The sequence below is a fragment of the Procambarus clarkii genome, chromosome 52 (assembly GCF_040958095.1).
Source record: "Procambarus clarkii isolate CNS0578487 chromosome 52, FALCON_Pclarkii_2.0, whole genome shotgun sequence".
In the NCBI taxonomy this organism is placed as follows: domain Eukaryota; kingdom Metazoa; phylum Arthropoda; class Malacostraca; order Decapoda; family Cambaridae; genus Procambarus; species Procambarus clarkii.
The window spans coordinates 27,465,591-27,487,199 of NC_091201.1; the positions used below are offsets into that span (position 1 = coordinate 27,465,591).

Sequence of the window (21,609 nt, forward strand, 5' to 3'; positions counted from 1 at the left end):
CATTATAATTAAGTTCAAAAGACTCGCTAAAAGTATTATTCAGCATAAGCTTTTATGTAGTAAAAGTAAATGCTACAAGTTTAAAAAGTTTATGCTACAGTAAAAGTCTGGTATCAATAGTCAAAATATCCACCACTTTTGGATGAAAAAAAAAAAAAAATAGATTTGTTCACCTCTACATCCTCATTGTCAGAGGCCAGGAATGAGACAGACGAAGCTGGCTCACCAAAATCATCCACTATCTTCCCCATCATTGTTAGACCATGGACACGACAGTCTATGCCACCACTTTTGCACTGCTTTATGCCAATTTCTATATACTTCACATACTGAAAGACAGACATTTATTATAATAAGCACAAAGCCCTTTTCTAGTCCTCTGCCATAATGCAACTAAAAAATAAAAAAATGTTGCACAAGTTATTAATTCCATATACACTGCACTCCTGTTTGAAGTTCGTTCCTAAAACTAATTAGAACCAGACCCACCTAGCCCATCGGACATTTATTTGCCGCTATTATATTTCATGCTCCTTTATTAGCTCCACTTCAAAATTATACCCACCAGATCAGCTGGAAATGTTGCAAAATACTTTGAGGCACATTGCCAATCAGTATTTTGCAATGGAAGTCAAAACTTCCATTACAAACAGCTTTCTGAAAGATCACATTCCATTCAATTGGGAGTGCAGTGTACCATCTACCCCTTGGAGTTAATATAAAAAGAACCTTTCAGAGCAGAATCATTCAGTTATATTAGACACAATCATGCAGTCAGGCAGACACACAGACACCAGTGCCACAGGGGAACTTTTCGAAGTGCTTCCTGTAGTGTAAGTATAGGCGCTAGGAAGCTGCAAAACATTATAGGTATCAGCGAGTTACAGGAGAATACTCCAAGTCTAACTATGCAGATTCACTAAGTGCAGGAAGCGACTAGAGATCATTTAGTCAAGCCCACAAGAACAGAGGTCGCACTCACAAAAATTCAAAGCCCTGCTGAAATATTTTTTGGCATCACAGATGCCAAAGTTTTTTTGGCCTCTGTATGTGTATGGCAGTATCTTTGGCATCTGCGTATGTATGGGAACCAAAGCATACACACCTGGATCCGAGAATCATACTCCAGATGTTACATGGTTGAAGATCCATATATGGCACTATTGAGAAGAAGGTTTTGCATGTACTATAGCAACCTTTCTCAAAACATTACCCAGAGCATAAACCTCAGGCTAACCTATCTTTATCACCTTATGTAATTACCCAAGTGTCAGCTGGGAGATGCATGCCTAGGCAAGAAAGCTCAGCCCTGGGAATCAAGGGAATACCCATCTTGGAAATGCTTTTAGGATGCCCCTTGACAAAAAACACTCAAACTGTGCCTGAAGACCTATCCAAAGACCTATTGCTCAATCTCGTGCGGCTAGAATTGCCGCTAATCCCTCTAAGAAGAAGTTGCGAACTGGACACCAATTGCTGGAGATCCGTCGACTAGTTAATAGGCCAGAGTCTCGTTCGTTATCGGAATTAACCAGACAGGCACCAATGGAGCATGAGAAGCAAATAAGAAAAAGCTTCATTAAGGTAAAGTACCAGTTGGTTAAAGCTGTCGAGGCCAAAAGCCAATTGAAGACAGGATCAAAGCAGCCTTGCTGAAAGTGCCACACCTTATATCCTAAGCAAAACAGAAATAAACATTTCAGAAAATGTTGTGATTAGAATGAAGAGAAAGCAACATATATAAAAAACCTGGCAAGAACCCCCAGCAAAATTGCCATCAAATCTATGTACTGTACTGAGAATAAATTGGTTTGTGTACTGATAGGCATCCTGTGAGGGTACATGTGTGTCTTGCACAGGTCCATAAAGTCCCACCACTCCAGATGCATTGGATAAAGTCAATAAGCATCCTGGAGAATATTTATCACTAATATAAGCCTATAAGAAATCTGAAGAGGTTAAATAGGTAAACAAAAACAAAATGATAATGGAATTAATATCCACTTATGAGAAGGACAAGCTATATCATTAAGCCAACTCTAGGATGAACATATTGATTGGAATAATAAGTCTAGTGCCTTAACATCAAGGCCATTACTGCTGAATAAGATAAATAGAGCAAATGATAAATTATTACAACCTCATATTAAGATTTTTTTTCTTAATTAAATAGGAGGATGCCAATCTCTAATAAAATTGAATAAGGATAGTATCATGAAGGACAATTTCATAAACTTATTTGTGGGGATATTAAATAGCAACACAGAAGTGACTGTGAGCAGGAAATAATGAATTGTCAAGTGTACTTTTTATTACGATTCTATTACAATGTGCTTTTTTTTGTGACATCATTCAACTACAGGACTGGACAATTGTATATATTTGAAATGTACCAATCTAGGTACTGATAATATCCCAGCATCATAGAGAATGCATGTACAAAATACACAGCTTCATATATCAATAATTATCTGTGACTCCTAAAGGCAATTTTGTGCAAGTTGAAATGAGAAAATGAACAATCAATCAGCTTCAACAAGCTGCCAATGATGTCATTATTATAATTCATTAAGAAAAATTAATTATATACCCATATAATTACAACAAGGTGCATATAATTCTATGCACCTTGTTGTAGCTGATTAGTTTCTTATTTCAGCTTGCACAAAGTTACTTCTAGGAGTCACAGATTTTTAGATAAAGCTGTGTATAGTGCAGTTATATTATTGAATGTGCAAAGTATAGCCGGAAGTATAACTGCAAAGTATATCATGGAGGTCAACAAGCACTTCACTAGTAAACTCTAGTGCAACATCAAGAGAGCAGAGAGGATGGTCAATTATTGTGAAGATCAATTTCTGAATATGGTGTGTGTGTGTTCCCTTCTATTCAATATACATATAGAAAAATCCTCTACCACGGAGGCAAGGAAATCTCTCTTTGGGTTGAAGTTATCAATCCACTTTAATAAAAACCTTGAATTAAGACCATTTTGCACTTTTTTTTTTAAATTAGTGAACAAATATTGCTTTGTTAAGTAATGTGTAAATAGCTTGTGTGTATAGTAGACCACAGGGCGCAACTCCATAGTCTCCCGAGACTGAAGGATGCCTACTACTACTATAGTAGGACCACAGCTGTATATCAGCTGTTTGCAGCCACACTTGTGTTGTTCTGAATACCCCCACATGCTTTCTTGGGCGCAGCGCTTCTCCATACAAATTCATTTTTTTTTTTTTTTTTAGATTTCCTATGCTCCTTCCCATCCATAATGAGTTCCAAAGAGCCAACATGTAGAACAAGTAGCAAAGTTCTCCAAAGGTGAAGGATAGGACCATTTTGCTCAAGATAAAGAAGAAATAGTAAGACACTTTGAAACTGGAGAAAATGTTCATGACATCAGCAAAGCTCTGGGCCCTGCCACCATCAACTATTAAAAGCCAGGACCAGACTATGATTCCACTCAATGTAACAAACCTAATATGGACACAAGAGTGCTAAAGAAAAGTACAAATCAGTTCCTTGGATTGAGTAACATAATCAGTGCCTTGTGCCTCTCAGCACAATGCTAATTTATGTGAGGGTACAAAGTTTGTTTAATGATTTCAAGAACCATACAGGTGAGAGAGTAGCAAGTAGAAAATCTGGTGCTAGTAACTAAGGGTTGGCAAAAATTTGTATAGCACAACATTTTGCTGGAGAGCTTTATTTTGGTGTTGCCAACTGGCTGTCGAGTAATGAATCAAGGTGCCCACGTGGCCATCTGTCTTGCCAAGTTTCTCCAGGAGAGGCTATTGAGTTTACATAACACACTTTTTTCATCTACAATCTGGTTGGGACTGATAATTAATTCTCCAGTGTCTTCAGAACCAGCATGAATTAATGGGGCCAGTTTGAAAAGTTGCTCACTGCCCGAGTATGATATGTGGTGTGGTCTGGCCTGATGGCAGAAAATCTTAATCAGAGGTCAGTAAAGGCTCATCTTACAGTACATCGAAGGGTTTGGCTTAGAAAAGTGCTTTTCATTTCATATATACTCAAACCTAGATCTTTCATGCAGAATCTCAAAATTTAGTGAACCAAATACTATAGGCATTGAACAAAACCTTCAAACATGTTAGGTGGCCTCCAGGTTTTACAAGCATGGAACCAAGAAATAAAACCCTGAAAAAAGCTATACATCTGCATCTAATACATTATCATACTGTACTGAAATTTATATCATTCTGTATGTACTGTATACAATATATATGTCAAACAGCCAGGGAGTATCTTTGGCAATCAAACAAATGAATCTTTCAATCCCTCATAAGTTGATTGGTTATCTGATTATATTCATGATAAAAAAATCATGCATACAAAAAATAAACTTACTGATAGTGTCATAACACACAGCCAAAGTTGTGTTAATGAACAATGACGCCACGCTACTGCTCAAAGTGTGAACGTAATATGACCATTTGCATGTATTTGTCATTGGTTGTTCATGTAAGTCTGTTGGTTTTCTCCATGACATTGTATATATTCACAGGCACTTATAACATAGCATTCAGTACATATATATACAGTATATATTACCCTGTCCATGGTAATATTCATAATTTAAATAGCTGCATTACTTTATAAAATATAGAAATTATTTTTATATTATCGTCATGAGCCCATAAACTATCAATGTATTTATCAAATGTAAACTAGTTAATATGCAAATAGATACCATAATAATAATAATAATAATAATAATAATAATAGGAAATTAATTATATATATATATATATATATATATATATATATATATATATATATATATATATATATATATATATATATATATATATATATATATATATATATATATATATATATATATATATATATATATATATATATATATATATATATATATATATATATATATATATATATATATATATATATATATATATATATATATATATATATATATATATATATATATATATATATATATATATATATATATATATATATATATATATATATATATATATATATATATATATATATATATATATATATATATATATATATATATATATATATATATATATATATATATATATATATATATATATATATATATATATATATATATATATATATATATATATATATATATATATATATGGTGACATATCCACTTGATATAAAAGAGAATAGCAAAATTAAGGCCAGCAGGGATTGCAGGTATAGTATAGTATGATTTGATCTTTTGTTTATCAATCTGTTAAGCCAACTTATGTACTAAAAGCAAGTTCGCAGAATTCTGGCGAAAAGTGTGCGCAAACAGACTTACGATTAAAGACAGACATGTTGCAATCGCTGCATCTCCCTGGCTGGTCTGCTGGGAAGGGGGGGAGGCAGGGTAATCATCATTTGAAGTCGAAAAACCGAAGGTTGCTAAGGAAGCTTATGTTTCATTGTTTAGGGCTATCACATTCATAATTTGTCTTAAAATTTATGCAGTTTCTTAAACTTATTTAAATTGATTAAGAAAGGTTTTATTTAATTGTTATCAAGAGAAAGCTGATCAGAAAGAAATTGTTATTTACCCAATTTCATGTGCTTCCATTTATAAATTGATTGAAAGATTTCCTACATAGTAGGTCATCTATAAATTGAAGCTTTATAGGGATATTAAATTTCCTTTCAAATTTCAGTCTTACACGCAAGAATCATACATTATGGTACAATATATTTAGCTACTTAGCTAGTATTGTTGTAAGTTCCACATTGTAAGAACCACGTTAAACACTTAAAAGTAGAGTATAGTTCCTGTATCGATTTACATTATTGCAATTTATACTCTAAGTTATCTAAAGGCTGTCTAATATACTTATAATGTACTGTATATGCATATAATTTACAAATATAATTATGAATTGAATTTCTATGTAAATTTAAGGTAGACATTATAAATTTAAGCTAATTTATGTGCAATGTTAGGATATCAACTTGTACACTCTTCTCCCTAAAATAATAACATGAAGATTTGTAAAATTCCAGTTAATAATTTATAGTATGTTTTACTTTATTTAGGAGACTAATATTCTTTTTAATACTGAATTAAAATGCATTGAAAACTACTGACTAAAGGTTTAACATACAAAAAGTATGAATATCGACCAGCACCATGCCAACACATCAAACAACTAGTCGGTAGCTTTATTCTGTGAAATTACACTACAAGACTAAACGTGTGAAACTATAAATACTATAGAACTAAATATACAAATATACTATAGAACTAAATGTGTAAAATACATTTTGATTTTAATGATCATTCACTAGACCAAATCAAAATGATCTGGCCTAGTGAAATCAAATTTTCTCCATGCAAGTATGTGGGAGGCCTAGTTATGTACAAATCATAACGCAAGTATGCTAAGAGGCACAGCCGTGAAAAATTCAGTGGGTGGGAATGCCAGAGGCTTAAAGGTGAAATGTGTTCTTAAAAAGTATGCTATATGTGCCTAAAAGTCCATAATTCTGTACCCGAGTACATTACAAGGCTAGAGACAACTTCATTGTTTGAATAAATCCAATACTCATTTAATTTATTTATACTGGTGCATAGATGTTTATATAGGGAATAATATAAATGACCAGCATACACAAGCACCGCTAAACAAAGCTTAGTATAATAATGTGTAAACCATCTTCAGACATCAAACTTTATTCTTAAACAAATAATTAAAACTATGAATCTTATCATTATCAATACTGAGCAATGGAATGATTTAGTTCTTCAAGAATAACATCACTTTTCAAATAGTATATATAAACAGCAAGACCTTGTCCTCTGGGCTATTTCACTTGCAATATCATGAAAGTATCTCACCTGTGTATCCAGAATGTTTAATGGTGCATATGTAAAACTGTGATGTATGTGGCAGTCATGTCACTGCAGGGCAACATAACTTTTGAAGTCATACTACTCTCTCTCACACACACTGGTTTTACTTGTGTGCATTGGTACTTGGGTACTTGTGCACATGCTTGGAGCATGTGTGCATGTTTGGCTCATGTGTGCATGTCTTGAGCATGTGTGCCTGTTTGGTGCATGTGTGCACATTTGGCATGCACGTGTATGTATGTCTGGTACATGTGTGTTTATATTTTGTTTGCATGTGTATGTCTGAGACCTTGTATGCTTGGCTCGTGTTTGTGTGCGCTTGGTGCCCAGTGCGACAATCCTTCACATCATTGGGTACTGGTTTGTTAAAACCTCTGCCATTTCACTGTTGCATCATTGCACTGAGAAAAATGTCCCTAATCCAGGAAAAACAATCTAGATATAATTCCCCCCAAAATACCACCAGGTTATTGCACTGCTGAACTTCAAAATAAACTTTGTATTAGGAAGATACATCAAGTGTAAAAAAAGTTGATTCCAAGAAATGTCCTTTAAGGATAAGCCAGGATAAAAGTTATCCTTCCTTATGGAGGTACTCAATACAAAAACAAATCTCCAGGCTTTACTTACCTCCTTCGCACTTCGAAGGAGAGTAACCCAAGTGTCTGAAGGAGTGATACGGACAGTGTTCAGTTCCCGCATCTTAGCCAGAGAATCTCCTCCACTGATCACTAAGAGGGTTGGCATATAGGAACTGTCTGCAGGATCTACAAGCAATCTCAGCCATTCAACTGCAATGTTGGGTTGCATCTCTAAACGTATCCAGTGCTGCAGATTAAAAAGATATTGTTCAGTTATACACATGATTATTACTACTAGACATTCTGCTATTCTCAAATTGGATATACAAATTAGAATAGACACTATTAATTATTTTTTCTATCTATTTTTGTTTTGTTTTTAGAGCATAGAGTACAAATAGAAGCTTTTCTATTAAGAGTTTTGCCAAGTACTAAAATGTGACAAAATCATGTTCCAATAAGTTGCTACTTGGAGCCAAACATAATAACGTACAAAAAACACACAATGTAATGCACATAATACATTTAAACACTAAAATATCCAAGATTACAAAATGTCAAAGACACCTAAATTAATAAAATGCACAATTTAAACCTCAATACTAAATAAAAACTGTCAACAACAAATGTTCAGGAGGTTTCTTGGTTATTCATTATTAACGATAATGGAAGGTAATTTACAAATCAATGATGTAAAGTGGGCTCTTGGTCCTTCAAAAGTATGCATCTGCAGACACCACATACAGTATTATTGTTCATGTAGAAACTTGTTAAGGATCTTATTCCAGGACTAAAGTATTTTATTACTGCATATACAATATTTTACAAAGCCTGTACAATAAAATTATGGTTTATTAGTACAATGAACACAAATCTGATTAGAAAATAATAGATTACGACATGCTGCTTCCCTCGGCTATCGACCATCTAATGAATGGTCGCTGGCCAGAATGATTACCACCCCATTCATAAAATTCAAAGCCCTTTTGAACTCGGCCTTGACATGTGACCATTGAGAGAGAGCTCTCATTACCAATTTGCTAGTTTGGGTATGTATGCTGACCAGCACTAGGTAGCAGCACTTCACAATTCCTGGTCCCCACACTGAAGCCACCTCACATAGTTGACTTTCTCTTGTTAAGAGTGGAAGTGTTCTTCAATGGTAGTGGGTTACTTGTTGGATAGTCCTTGTACAAGATGACAATGAGTTTACCTGTAGGTTACCCATAGCCAGTTTTGAGAACTGTTCTACTGTACATGTTTGATGATAACTTGCACCATGAAGCTATTGATTGCAGCAGTCTACAGACCCACATATTCACAACAATTTGGCTGATCCAGTACTTCCTGCAGAAATTTGTTCAACTGCCTCTTGAAAAATGTCTACTTTAGTTCTGGCAATATTTCTTTACAATGCAGTACTTTCATTAGGGTTATATAATTTTTGATTAAGTTAGATTTATGGGTGGAAATCAAAAGTTACAGAAAGTAAGGCCAGATAACAGGTCGAGCTTATGAGTGAGTGATAGGGGGGGGGGATAGTAGTGGGCCAGATATAAATAATAGTCGCCTCATGTGGGCCAACGAATAGGCCATCCGAAGATTCAATATTTTTGTTACATATAGAACTATAATATACTTTTTGCAAAGTCAAATACGATAGGTTTCTTTAATTTTATAACACGCAACACATTCTGGGAATTTTTGCTTGCAGGATAGAGAAGTGCCATTTCCAGCTCAGTTGTAGTATAACAAATCCTGTATGAGAGTTTTCAGTAAAACAGCCTATACAATGCTTAAGTGATTAATACAATGACCTTAATCCATACCTTGCCTTCCTGTCCACAGCTCTGCCAGTAACTTCCAGTGCCATCAATAAGCCTGTGGGCCCAATTTTCTCGGGATGACACACTAAGATTACGAACACAACGGTACCAATCTTCCACCGTGCCATCAACTCCTCCCAAGATGCCTTCCTTCTTACGGAAACGGCCTCTACCAGGAGGACCAGCATAGACAGCTGGACTACCTGCCCTCAGAAAATAGGTATCAATTTTATTTCCAGTCTAACACAAATATTTAAATACACACTAAAAATATAGTTATACAAAGATGTATTCATTTCTGAAATATTATTGCAAGCTTTTACAGAAATTGATCTTTTCAATGATCTCACCCGGCTCTGCAATCCTATTGAAGAGATGACGGTGACTTCTCTTAGTCTGGTAGCATTCTTCACAATAGTCAAAGTTATCACATACCTTGCATTTCATTCTTGCTCCTGTGGATTCAAGGCAACTTTTATATTTATTACATAAAATACATAATTTAAGTTAATCATTAGTGCATTACATTGCATACAGTAATTACGATGAAATATTGAGACAATGTGATGGGAATGAACTAACACCCCTGGACTCTAGAAACAAGGATGCGAGTCTGATCCCACCACTCTGCCTCAGTATTTTCTTGCATGTATATCATGTTACTGTGATTTCAATGTACAATATCTACTATAAATTGCAAAACTAAATGTCACAAGATTTCTAAAGTAAATTACCACAAACATGAGAGGTGAGAGTGATGGCACGCATAGCCATTCTGAATGGCTGTGTGCTGTACACAGAATGGCTCGCTAAGCTCTGCTCACTTGAGCGACATGTTATTCGAACACATCGATGCACACGAAACAAAATCTCAAATCCAATAGTTTTACAAACTGGTATGTAACACATCGGAATGCAGCCACAGGTTTTTTGGATGATGCATATTGCAGTACATATTTGAAATGCAGATGTTTGGATTTGATAACTTGTTTAATTATAAAACCAAAAATGCTTCTAAATTACTATCCCTCGTGTAGATAAATAATAACTTACAGTACCTTATAACACCAAATTCTCTTCTGACCTTGACTATCAAATGCAATTGTCTTAAATATTCAAAACCGACATGTTATTTACCTCATTATGCACGTAAGGACTGATACGAAGCATTCACATCCCCCAACTTTAACCTCAGGTTTGTTTGTTTTTACAATGGAATTTGCAATCGATAACCTAGGTTGTGTGGCTCCTGCTGGTGTGCACAAGTAGCAAGAGCTAAGATCCCCACTGTGTCCATGTTCACGAACTTACCTGTTATAGGGGAGATCCCACAACCATCACAGGTAACACTCAGGTGGCACGAGGGCACAACCTCCATCTCGCTGACCAAACCTTGCCAGTTTGGCTGCTGCGGGAAGTCGACCATCAGGTCCTGGCCATTACTACTCACACCTAATCCAATCAAAGAAAAAGTATTCAATTGTATGCAACTTACTAATCACAAAGCTAAAAGTTTACTCAATTTATATAAAGCTTTTCATAGTACATAAACAACTTTAGTTCATGCATACTATAAACTATATTTCTTTAAAAATTTGTGTTATCCAAAAGCTTTTCCAATACAGTAAATGGTTTCTCACATGCAAGCTAGTTTTCAAAAGCATTATAATAAATGAAAGATATACCTGTAAGCACATGAGAGGTGATTAGAATTAATAACCATCAACTAAACTGTCATTGTGACGAGTTATTAGTTATGATGCCATAAATATAATATGTCAAGAAATTATTGCACAACTATAAAGCAAGTAGTAAAGGCACAGACCTGGAATCCTATCTTGGCCTAACTGACCAGACTGTCTCTAGTATTTGATTTTTTATCATAATATCTTTAGCTGAAGGTACCACATGAAAGAAGTGACCTAGATTATCTATGTAATGCATGCAGACATTCAAAGTAGCTGTCATAACATTTCTTGATATTTCTTTGAAAATATGTCTGACCAAATACAAGAAACAAGTCAGTGACAGGTTCTACTTGCAACAAACTGAAGTTCTTTTAAACTAAACTGAATAGCTTTATCAGTTATGCTCAATGTGAAAGTGAAAATGAAACGGTGCAGCAGAGGATGGCTGTAAGTTCAACCTACACTACCCAGGATGCAGTATAGGAGTGATACAGGCAGAGGCAGGGTTGGAGGAGAAAAAAATAGATGTCAGCATGGCTGCTCTTGAAGAGGACAAAGGAATACCACTGGAAAATTAACATCACCAAGTTATTCTGTATAATAATGGGGTGTTAAGGCTCTAAGTATCACCATGGTATTATGCATAACTCTGTGCAGAAGATAAACTTGGTATAACCAACCACAACAAACACTTAAGTGTCCAATATGATCAAGACATCATTCCAAAACTGCACATTGAGGAACATAAAATTTTGTTGAGTACCAAAACTTTATTTAGATTTTTATGCTGAATTTTTTAACCTGACAATTATTTTGGAAGGCAGAAGAGCTTGATTGCTCCCTTGAAAACATTATCAGCTTATCAACCACTCTTGGTCTTGAGGTGACCAAATAACAGTTCAGTACTTGTACCCACTCACTTATTATGATAGTAACTAGATAATGCCATTGTTACACTCTAACAGGCTGTCACTGCAGAATGATACGTGACACTTACTTGTAACGACTCCAATGTTGCGGTGATTAACCGAGCCCCACTTGTACTTTGGAGTGACCACTGAACTTTTCACTCTTACTTTATCTCCGACTCTAATGGGACCATTGGTAGCTAGTGGGGGTGGCGGCTGGTCCAGGAGCTCAATGTGGATGTAGCGAACCCAATATGTTCCTCCTTTTCGATGCCAGTCAACCTATTATTTTCAACTTTGATAATTACTAAAATAATAAAACATTTTACTTATTACATTTGTAATCAGTTAATTACAATACCTGTATAATATTATTATGATATTATACAGATCTACAAATGCTACCAAATAATTTACACACATTTTATACAATCTTGAGAAGCAATACTGTATACAATAAATACTAACCTGAACATTGAGATTATGCAGAGAACCTCTATCAACTCGCACAACCCGCCCAATGTCTCCTTCATAAACCTCTTCATATGTGCGACAGCAACGTACATTCATACCAGGTGATATGTGGTCCCGCACATACATAGCATATTCATCATTGCTGGTAAACTCAACTCGTTTGCGATATACTTCAACAATAGGAGATGCCTACGATATGTAAAGAGAGAATACAGAAATTAAATAATCTTGATCTTGTGTATCTTTGCTTCACAAATGGATCAAATTGTTTTAAGTTCTTGAAGTGATAATTTACTCAAACTCCCAACATATTTTTAATACATCTATATTTTTGTTCCGTTTTAAATGTCGGAATATTTGAGGTCAGGTACTGGTACCTATTAGGTCATTCAGCAATTATCATTCATTTAGGTCCCATTTTGCTGTTTGGTGCACAAAGGCAAACAGTGAAAGTGCAGTGCCCAATCATCCCATGCTACACGGGTATTGATCCGACATCATCATACAAGGTTAAGTGGGTGAAGGTGCTAATCACTAAAACTATAGTGTACAGGTCTTGTCTTTTATGCACTTAATTCTTCAAGACACAGATTATTATTTTTACATCAACAATTATAACACAGTTTGAAGCAAACTTTTTTTTGTATATAAATTTTCCTAAACAAAATGTAGTAATCAAAATTCCATGACTTGTATTCCGTTACAAGACAAAATCGGTTACCTTCTCTTCATAAATGCGTTCACCTTTATATTAATTCCTCACAACAATATACAAAACATTCTTATTAACATGCTTCCAAGCACCCTCATCAAACTTTGTTTATTCCGTAATTATTTCTCTCATTTTGACAAATAAAATGGTAAAATTCTTGTACTGTACCTCCAATACAGGTGGATCATCATTAAACTCGTCTGTTAATGAATCTGCATCTGAATCCAAAACATCTTGTGCAGTATCCGTGTCAGATAAAGTGATGTCAGCGTGCTCAATAAGCCACACAACCAATGACTCGGGGCTTGGAGCTACTTCAGTTCCAACACCACCTGCAATATAAAAGACCACATGATTAAAAAAAAACTACAATTAGTATTTCAAACCAAAGACTTTTTAAAAAAATTCATAATGAAAGTATAATTGATAAAACTTTGTTTAGCTTTGCTTCATGAAACCTTAGAATTAAAGTACACTGTAATACCACCAATACACATTTGTACACAGTAATATATTCCAATATTTCATTTATTAACTACAATATAAATTATATATATTCTACATATAGTGTACACTCCAAAATCTGGATTGCTAAACAACGAACCAAATCCATTCATTGGATCTCCACTCAATTTTCACCATTTCTTTAAAAAAAAAAACTGTTGATATACACAGTTCCAACCTCAACATGGGTCTACATCAGTATACAGCACACTGCCCACCTAATGGTATTGGCCACCCGAGTTTTAATTGATTGTTCCTCAAGAACCCACGAGCATTATTACCTGATAATATTGGACGCAGAAGCAATGTGTGTCAGTGTGTTTTGGCTGTCTATTCACTTTGATAACATTTATACCTATTTTTTGGACATTAACATCACCCACCCCAATATTTGACTACTCCCTCCTTGAGAACCAACGAATATTAAGATGTATTAATGTGTATGGTAACAGTGTCTTGACACACATTGGTAACATTTTCACAATTGATTTAGAGATACTGAATTTGGTTTAGGTGGCTACATTTTCCTTCTACATGTTCCTGGCAACATTATTTATTACCTATGATACATCGTTCTAGGTGTCTACCCGGGTCTTTCTACAGACTAAAGACTATAGATCCTCCTTATACTGTATTTGACAATGACAAAAATAACATTCTCATATGCAGTAGCGGTCTTTCAAAAGCAAACCATCACTGTGGCATTCAAACTTTTGTATTAGATATCGTTTATGTTTCAACAGATCAATGGAGTATACTCAAAGAATTCCTTGCATTTATTTTTTCTATCCAACAGTGCAGGGACTAAAGATTTTTAGGCACTGGCAGCCAGATAAAGAATCTCATTTTATGTGATACACAGTACTATACATTATTTGTCTAAGTAAAATTGATAGTACTTTACCTAGAGCCTTAACTGCATGTTCCACACTCTTCCGTGAAAAGCCCATTTCCATTAACTGCCTGACCAAAGGGGATGGAGAAGCATTGCGTGTCCTTTTTCCTCGCGTGGTTTGTGCTGGACGGGTTGGACGAATCTGCGTCGGTGGATTATCATTTGCAATAACAGGTGAAGGTGGGCATCCTATAGAATGTTCACTAAGAGGTGTAGAGATATCATCATTGGAGCAGGGTGTGGCTGGAATAGGCTGCGATATCTCTTCGGTGAGGCTTTCACAAAGAGCTAGTGCTGCAGTCTGTAAAATAGGAAGTAAAAATATAAAGATTAAAAAATTTGATCTGAATATTTATAACTTTATTCTAGCTATTGCTGATTATCTTGTTTATCAAACTGATTTGGAAATTTACAAAAAATCTAACTTTCTGCTGTGTAGATGATTGGTAAGTGTTTGCATATGCCTGCCCACTAACTTCAGATTGTCAATAATTAACATTTTCCCAACAAAAAATTAACTTCTTCCGTACATAATATAAATAATGATAAGAAAAATAAGAACATTAGTTGATGCCCTAAATTAATTTTCCACTGTATGTGCACACTAAGAATTACTGACAAAGGAGGAAGATGGATCTTTAATTTTCCAACCAACAGAACCAGAGTGTAATGGTCAAAGTAAAATCCAGATCATCGACTGTGAAAAGATCAGTCCCCCAGGGTATTGTGCTTGCTCCAGTACTTTTTCTCATCCTCATATCAGACACAGACATTAACACAAACTAGAGTGCCAAATCATCCTTTGCACAAATTAACTGGATTTTTATGAGAGTAGACAATATAGAGGACATAGCAAACCTCCAAACTGATGTAAATCAGGTGATTCAATGGGTCACAGAAAATAATGATGTTTAATGAAGATAAGTTCCAGTTCCTGCACTATGGAAAAACGAAAATATAAAAACTGAAACCACATATAAAATGGGGTCAAATCATAGTACAGTAGAGAACGAAAAAGCAATAAAAAAGATTGGGGAATATTCATATCGGAAGACCTTACTTTTAAAGAACACAATAAAGTAGCTGTCACAACTGCAAGAAAAATGACAGGTTGGACAATAAGAGCCTTTCAAACAAGAGGTACAATACCAATGATGATTCTCTTTAAGACGCTAGTGTGGAATATTGTTGCACAATAACAGCCGCATTCAAAGCTGAATTAATTGATGACCTGAAGAACTTGTAAAGATCTTTTAATGCTAGAATCCTCTCAATAAAACATCAAAATTATTGGGACCACTTGAAATTATTAAATCTGTATTTCCTAGAGTGCAGGTGGGAGAGACATCATAATAATTTACACTTAAAAATATTTAGGGAACTGGTTCCAAATCTGCATGTGGAAATAACACCACACACACGACAAAAAGGCATATTAACACTTTCGCCCGGGCATGACGCAGCATTGCGTCATCCGTTTACTGGCAGTAATACCGGGGATGACGCAGCATTGCGTCATCCACTTTAAATAATCGGCAAAAATCAGGTTTTTTCCGATTTTTTGGGGACTGGTTTTAAAATGTGCGCCGATGTCTTCCCATTTTCTTTGTTGAGCCTCGTGGCCCTCAGGCGGCTTGGCACATGCTGTGGGCCCATTGTCTTTGCTCCACTGTTGTGACCAATGTCGCCTCCCCTCGCATCTCAAACGTGTGAACATTTCGGCTATTTTCCGTGGCTATATTTCTTATTGCGGCTTTAGAAACTATCTACGCTTACTCCACGATGGATAGTAATCATGAACAAGGCCCTTCCAGGAAGAAAATTGCGAAAGAAAGGCTTGAAAAGGGCGGGAATTGGGAGTGTAGCAGGAAGGCGTCTGAGCGCTCACTCACGGCTAACACGTGGCCCGTCTTCAACTCGTCGGCGGTTGGAGCGTGACCAGGTTTTTTATTTTATATGCTAATGTTCCTCTAGAGAATTTTATTACGAACCCATTGAGACCAAAATGAAAGACCTAGGACAAAAATTGAGGTGACCAGAGTGAAAATAGTGAAAACATTTTATCCCGTTTGCGCGCTCCCGGGTAACTCGTTCGCACTTTCTCGTTTGCTGCGGGTAATTAGCCGGGCTTTTGGAGTTTATATGCATTTAGTGCTGTAGAGAATTTTATTGCGAACACAATGATACCAAATTTAATCTCGTAGAAGGAGAATTGAGGTGACAAAGTTGAAGAGAGTATACACTTTTCGGAATTAACGCACGCTCCCGTGACACGCTGGGGCCCATATCGCACAGTTGAGGGGTGGCGCGGGGGGTGAGCGAAAGTGTTAAGAAGAGCAAAATAACCTGGTTGAAACAACCCATCCTCTCGCATTATCACAACATCACTAAAATGATGTACAGTACTAGATTGCCTAAACCTAACCTAACCAAGGGCCCATGAATGAAAAATGAGACTGCCCATCAATTTTGTGAGGTATGATGATTTATAGTGCACCATATTTTGACATTGGGGATTTTTATGTCAAAATATGATGTGTTATTAGAGGACAGGTTGGTTGAATAGCAGATGTGCAATAGGTACACTGAGAGAACTCTACCAATATCAAAGGCCCAGGACTTTTTCAACACTCCCCCTCTAAACATAAGGAACATAACTGGCCGACCTCTCATGAGGTTCAAAAGAGAATTTGATAAACATCTTCAAAGGATAACTAATCAACCAGGCTGTGATTTATACACCAGACTATGAACAGTCATGTCCAACAGTTTGGTTTACGAGACCACCAACCAGGAGACCTAGCCATACACTGGCAGTGGGGACACTGATCCTCGAAACCAATGCAAGGCAAGGTAGTCAATGACATTACCTCTAACTGCTCCCTTGTGTATGATGCCTTCACAGGTGATGGAGGTGTAGATGCAGTGATGAGCCTCTGAATTAGAAGAATCTGAAAATAATAAATACATGCCTAATTAAATACTTCTAATATCCTTTGATTATATATCTATTTACAAAACAGTATCAATTTATATCCATATACTGTATACATATTTTCTTATGCACAGCAAGGAGACTCATTTACAAAGTATTGAAGCCTTGCTACCATTCTACTGTAAATGCAAGAGTTTAGGTAATGCAAATTTAGTAATGCACAATTTTATTTGTAATACAAATATTTGAACTTCTCTATGGTGTATGAACTTGTATGCAAGTTGGTGCATAATTTTAAAACTCCTGATAATGTTGCATGTATTTCATTATAATTATTGAGAATTGAGATACAGTATAGTAACATTTCCAATGTTTACTAACAAAAAAAGTAATCTTTACAATAACAGCATATTATTTGCCTCATAAATTATGTACCCAATAAAAATAAACAAATATGTAAAACAGATTTTGCTAACACAAACATTAGAATACACTAATTGTAAATGCTAGATGATCAACAATTTACAACTCTATAGCCGTGTTGTCCCTAAATAACAAATCTTGCCCTGTAACTCTAAATCGTAAAATGGGAAATAACCTCTAAACTCTGGCTGGTGTCATCCGCCACTGAATCAAGGTTGTTAGTCGAGCTGCTGATGTCCGTTGTGGGCTGCAAAAGGACCAGCCTCAGAAGAGACTGATGATTCAGGAGTGCTCGGCATGCATTCATCACCAACATGCGCAGCTGTAAGGCAACACAAGAACAAATAAATAGCTGCACGTTACAATAAAATCGTAGTTTGAAATTTAATGGACCTTATATATTTCCCTCAATTTTAAATATAATGAAAGCTATTCCTCAAATATAAATTAATGGGCATTTTAGAGACCTTATAACTTATTATTTACATGAAAAGACTCTTTTGTTTAAATAGAGTAAACATAACCTGTATAACTGTCCTTAACCATATATTTTTTACCAAACATCAGTCTTTTTCTATTCATTAATTTTGTTGACATGTTAATTTTCCTCCTATACAAAGTTATGCTGTACTGCAAGCAATAGAAATTAAATACTGATTATTATGCATTTTCTTTTCCTAGCAACCATTTTCTGGGGTCAACCCAGGAGACAGCACACATGCATGCACATTGAAAAAATTTCCATGCATTAAACCATGCAAACCATGGTATATTAAACCCGTTTTTAAGCTCCATTTACGTATTGTACTTCACACAATACAGCCTACATATAACTCCCAAATATAGTTATTTTTCTGTCTACTTACCTGCTGTATTCTCAGTAATGTAGGAGAAAGTGCTAATGGGCTGGAAATATGAAAACTTCTTGAATAATCCCCAGCCAGAGCCACTAGAGAAACCCAAACTTGAACACAGGCTGTAGTTACACTTAACCGATCTGTATCCAGAGGAATGCACTAAAGTCATTAGTCGTGTATACAATGACTGACCTCATAAGTTACGTTATGTAGGTCAAGAAATTTTTCAGTGTCTGATACTATCACATGATATTAAAATTAACATCTTTATATAGTTAAAACTAAATAAGATGTAATCTGCCTAAATTAGTATCAAAATAAATACCAAAATTCCAAATTAAATTAAATTTATTGAATTATTCCTAATGTAAATTAGAAAGGCAATTGCAGTGGAATATTAAATTAAAATACAAGACAATCTAATACAAAAAGTAGGAGTTAAATTTAACTAAAAACTACAGTGGTACCTCGCATAACGATTGCCCCAAAAGACGAATATTTTGGGTAACGAACGGCCCGATCGGCGTCAAATCGTCCCGTATGACGAACGCTGGTTTGAGTAACGTCAACACCACATGGTGGGGTCGCGCTGCTGCTTGCACATTCTTAGACGCCTCCGACGATGCACATAAATTATGTTGTTCTTGTTTAAAGATGCTAATGATGCTGGGATATAAAAGGGTGACTGCTGAGATGTTGCAAAGCATTGACGTTTTTGTAGGAAACAAGAAATGAAATATCTGATATACAACAAATGTCAAAAAAGTTCGTTCGGTGTTCGGCAGGTAGGCTGCTCCATTATAACAATCTTTCTTTGTTTCAAATGTGTTCCATTTGTTTTTTATTTGTCATTTACGTCTCAATAATGGAGAAGCCTACCTTACATACACTGAATAAACCATTATGACATTTTCCTTTCTTCAAATGTGTTCAATATTTATTTTTCATTTGTCTTATAGCAAAAGGTTCGTTCGGTGGTCGGCAGGTAGGCTGCTCCATGTTTCTTACATACAAAAAACGTAAATAATAAAAAATATGAAGAATTTTGAAAACCAGTACAAATGTCAAAAATGTTCGTTCGGTGGTCTACAGGTCGACTGCTCCATGTTTCTTAAAAAAAAAAAAAAAAAACGAAAAATAAAAGAACTGTTGAAACAATTTGAAAAATGGACAAATGTCATAAAGGTTCGTTCAGTGTTTGTCGGGTAGGCTGCTCCATTATTGAGACGTAAGTGATAAATACAAAACAAATGGAACACATTTGAAACAAAGAAAGATTGTCATAATGGAGCAGCCTACCCAACAAACACTGAACGAACCTTTTGCTATAACGAATATGAAAAACAAGGGCTGCTGGCTGGGTTAGTAGTGCGTGAGCAACCATTTGTAGCACACATGCCTCTGGCTCTCAAACACCTGTCCCACACGGTGTTGAAAGACTACTCAGTCAGTGCAATTCAGACCCTATTGTTTGAAGAACATAAGGGTCATAACATTGGTGAAGCTAGGCGCAATAAGGGCTTAACACAACGGTCGGATGCCTGTGATACAGCACCTATGAGGATGATACAGCGAGCGTATCCAGGTGTAGCTCTGAGCCCCACCCTTGCCATCTCTAATGTATATAGATGATACATAGATGAATCGTTTTCTGCGTTCAGTGATGATGCATCTGATACAAGTAGCATAGATGAACAGTGTTAGCGGCTTCCATGGTGGTGGTGTTCATTGATATTTTTAAGAATACCTGAATCTTTTCCTGACTGATGGACACTCTTTGAGGCTAGCTGAATCTCTTCCTGACTGATGGACACTCTTTGAGGCTAGCTGAATCTCTTCCTGTGTGGGACCTAACAAAGCGATCTTTTCAAGACTACCTTACAAATTGAGCTTTTCCTATAATCGTTTCAATACTACCTTATGCTTTATAAGCTTGGCTACATACCACCTACAAGTACTAAAGCCAAGGGTGCACGCGAGTGCATTATTTGCAAGCACACAGAACGATGAAACAGGAAACAAAAATCTATCTGTAGCTGGTGCAAGGAGAGCAAAGTCGCGCTGTGTACCATGGACTACTTCGTTGACTATTATGCACCTCCAAAGTACTGAGTGTGTAATACAGTGTGTTACTGTGTAAATAGTATGTGAAACTGTACATATTGTAATATTAGTGCATTTTTACCACGTAATATTGTGACAATAAACATTTATTGTGGACACATTACTGACACATGTATCACAGTTTCATGGAAAATTATGAACATTCTACTGTATACATATTGTAAAGGTCACAAATATGCATCATATACGATAAAAGAAACAAATAAAACCGCATTGGAAATGCATAGGAAAAATATTTGAAAATATATTTGTGGCAACACGCGGTGCTTGAATGGCCTGCGCGACCGTGTCTGGGAGCTTCACACACGGGCGACCAGCCCCTGATGACGTCACAGCGCACCTTGTCCACGCCCTCACAGCCAAAGTAAGTGGAATTTGGTAATTATTTTTACATAGACATGTTCAGGGACGGTAATTTATCATTTTACAAAGAAAAATTATATTTTGGGGAACATTTGATGTCATGCACACTAGGGAAATTTCACAATAAACACAGTGCATCACACTGGTTACATGGGGGACACTCGTTTTGTATGACGTCCGTTTCACATGACGAACATGGAACGGATTAAATTCGTTATGGGAGGTACCACTGTATTTTTGTTTTGGCTCTCAGTTGCCACAGGTGTTTGACTTGAATATACCAAGCTTTATCCAACAACCATCAACCAGACAGACAACCAGAGCGCAACTCCGTAGTCTCCTCCAACTGATGGATGTCTACTAACCTAACCCAACACACCAGGAGCAAGAGGCTCGTCTGTTGCATACTCATGGTCAGGACCAG

At 35.9% G+C, this 21,609-nt stretch overlaps 1 protein-coding gene across 4 annotated transcripts in view; it reads right to left on the bottom strand.

Annotated features, from left to right (window-relative positions):
- HERC2 (E3 ubiquitin-protein ligase HERC2) overlaps positions 1-21,609 on the bottom strand; it is a 124,669-nt gene that overhangs the window by 42,259 nt on the left and 60,801 nt on the right. For 2 of the 4 annotated variants that reach the window (XM_069304552.1, XM_069304549.1), the window contains 13 exons: positions 18,708-18,838; positions 18,017-18,163; positions 17,354-17,434; positions 14,493-14,784; positions 13,253-13,416; positions 12,367-12,561; positions 11,988-12,180; positions 10,614-10,754; positions 9,653-9,757; positions 9,306-9,505; positions 7,526-7,723; positions 5,336-5,383; positions 174-329 (listed from right to left, as the gene is read on the bottom strand). In XM_069304552.1, coding sequence (XP_069160653.1) covers positions 174-329; positions 5,336-5,383; positions 7,526-7,723; positions 9,306-9,505; positions 9,653-9,757; positions 10,614-10,754; positions 11,988-12,180; positions 12,367-12,561; positions 13,253-13,416; positions 14,493-14,784; positions 17,354-17,434; positions 18,017-18,163; positions 18,708-18,838 — 2,051 coding nt within the window. The remainder of the gene's footprint in view (positions 1-173; positions 330-5,335; positions 5,384-7,525; positions 7,724-9,305; positions 9,506-9,652; positions 9,758-10,613; positions 10,755-11,987; positions 12,181-12,366; positions 12,562-13,252; positions 13,417-14,492; positions 14,785-17,353; positions 17,435-18,016; positions 18,164-18,707; positions 18,839-21,609) is intronic. The other 2 variants (XM_069304550.1, XM_069304551.1) reach the window with 2 other exon arrangements.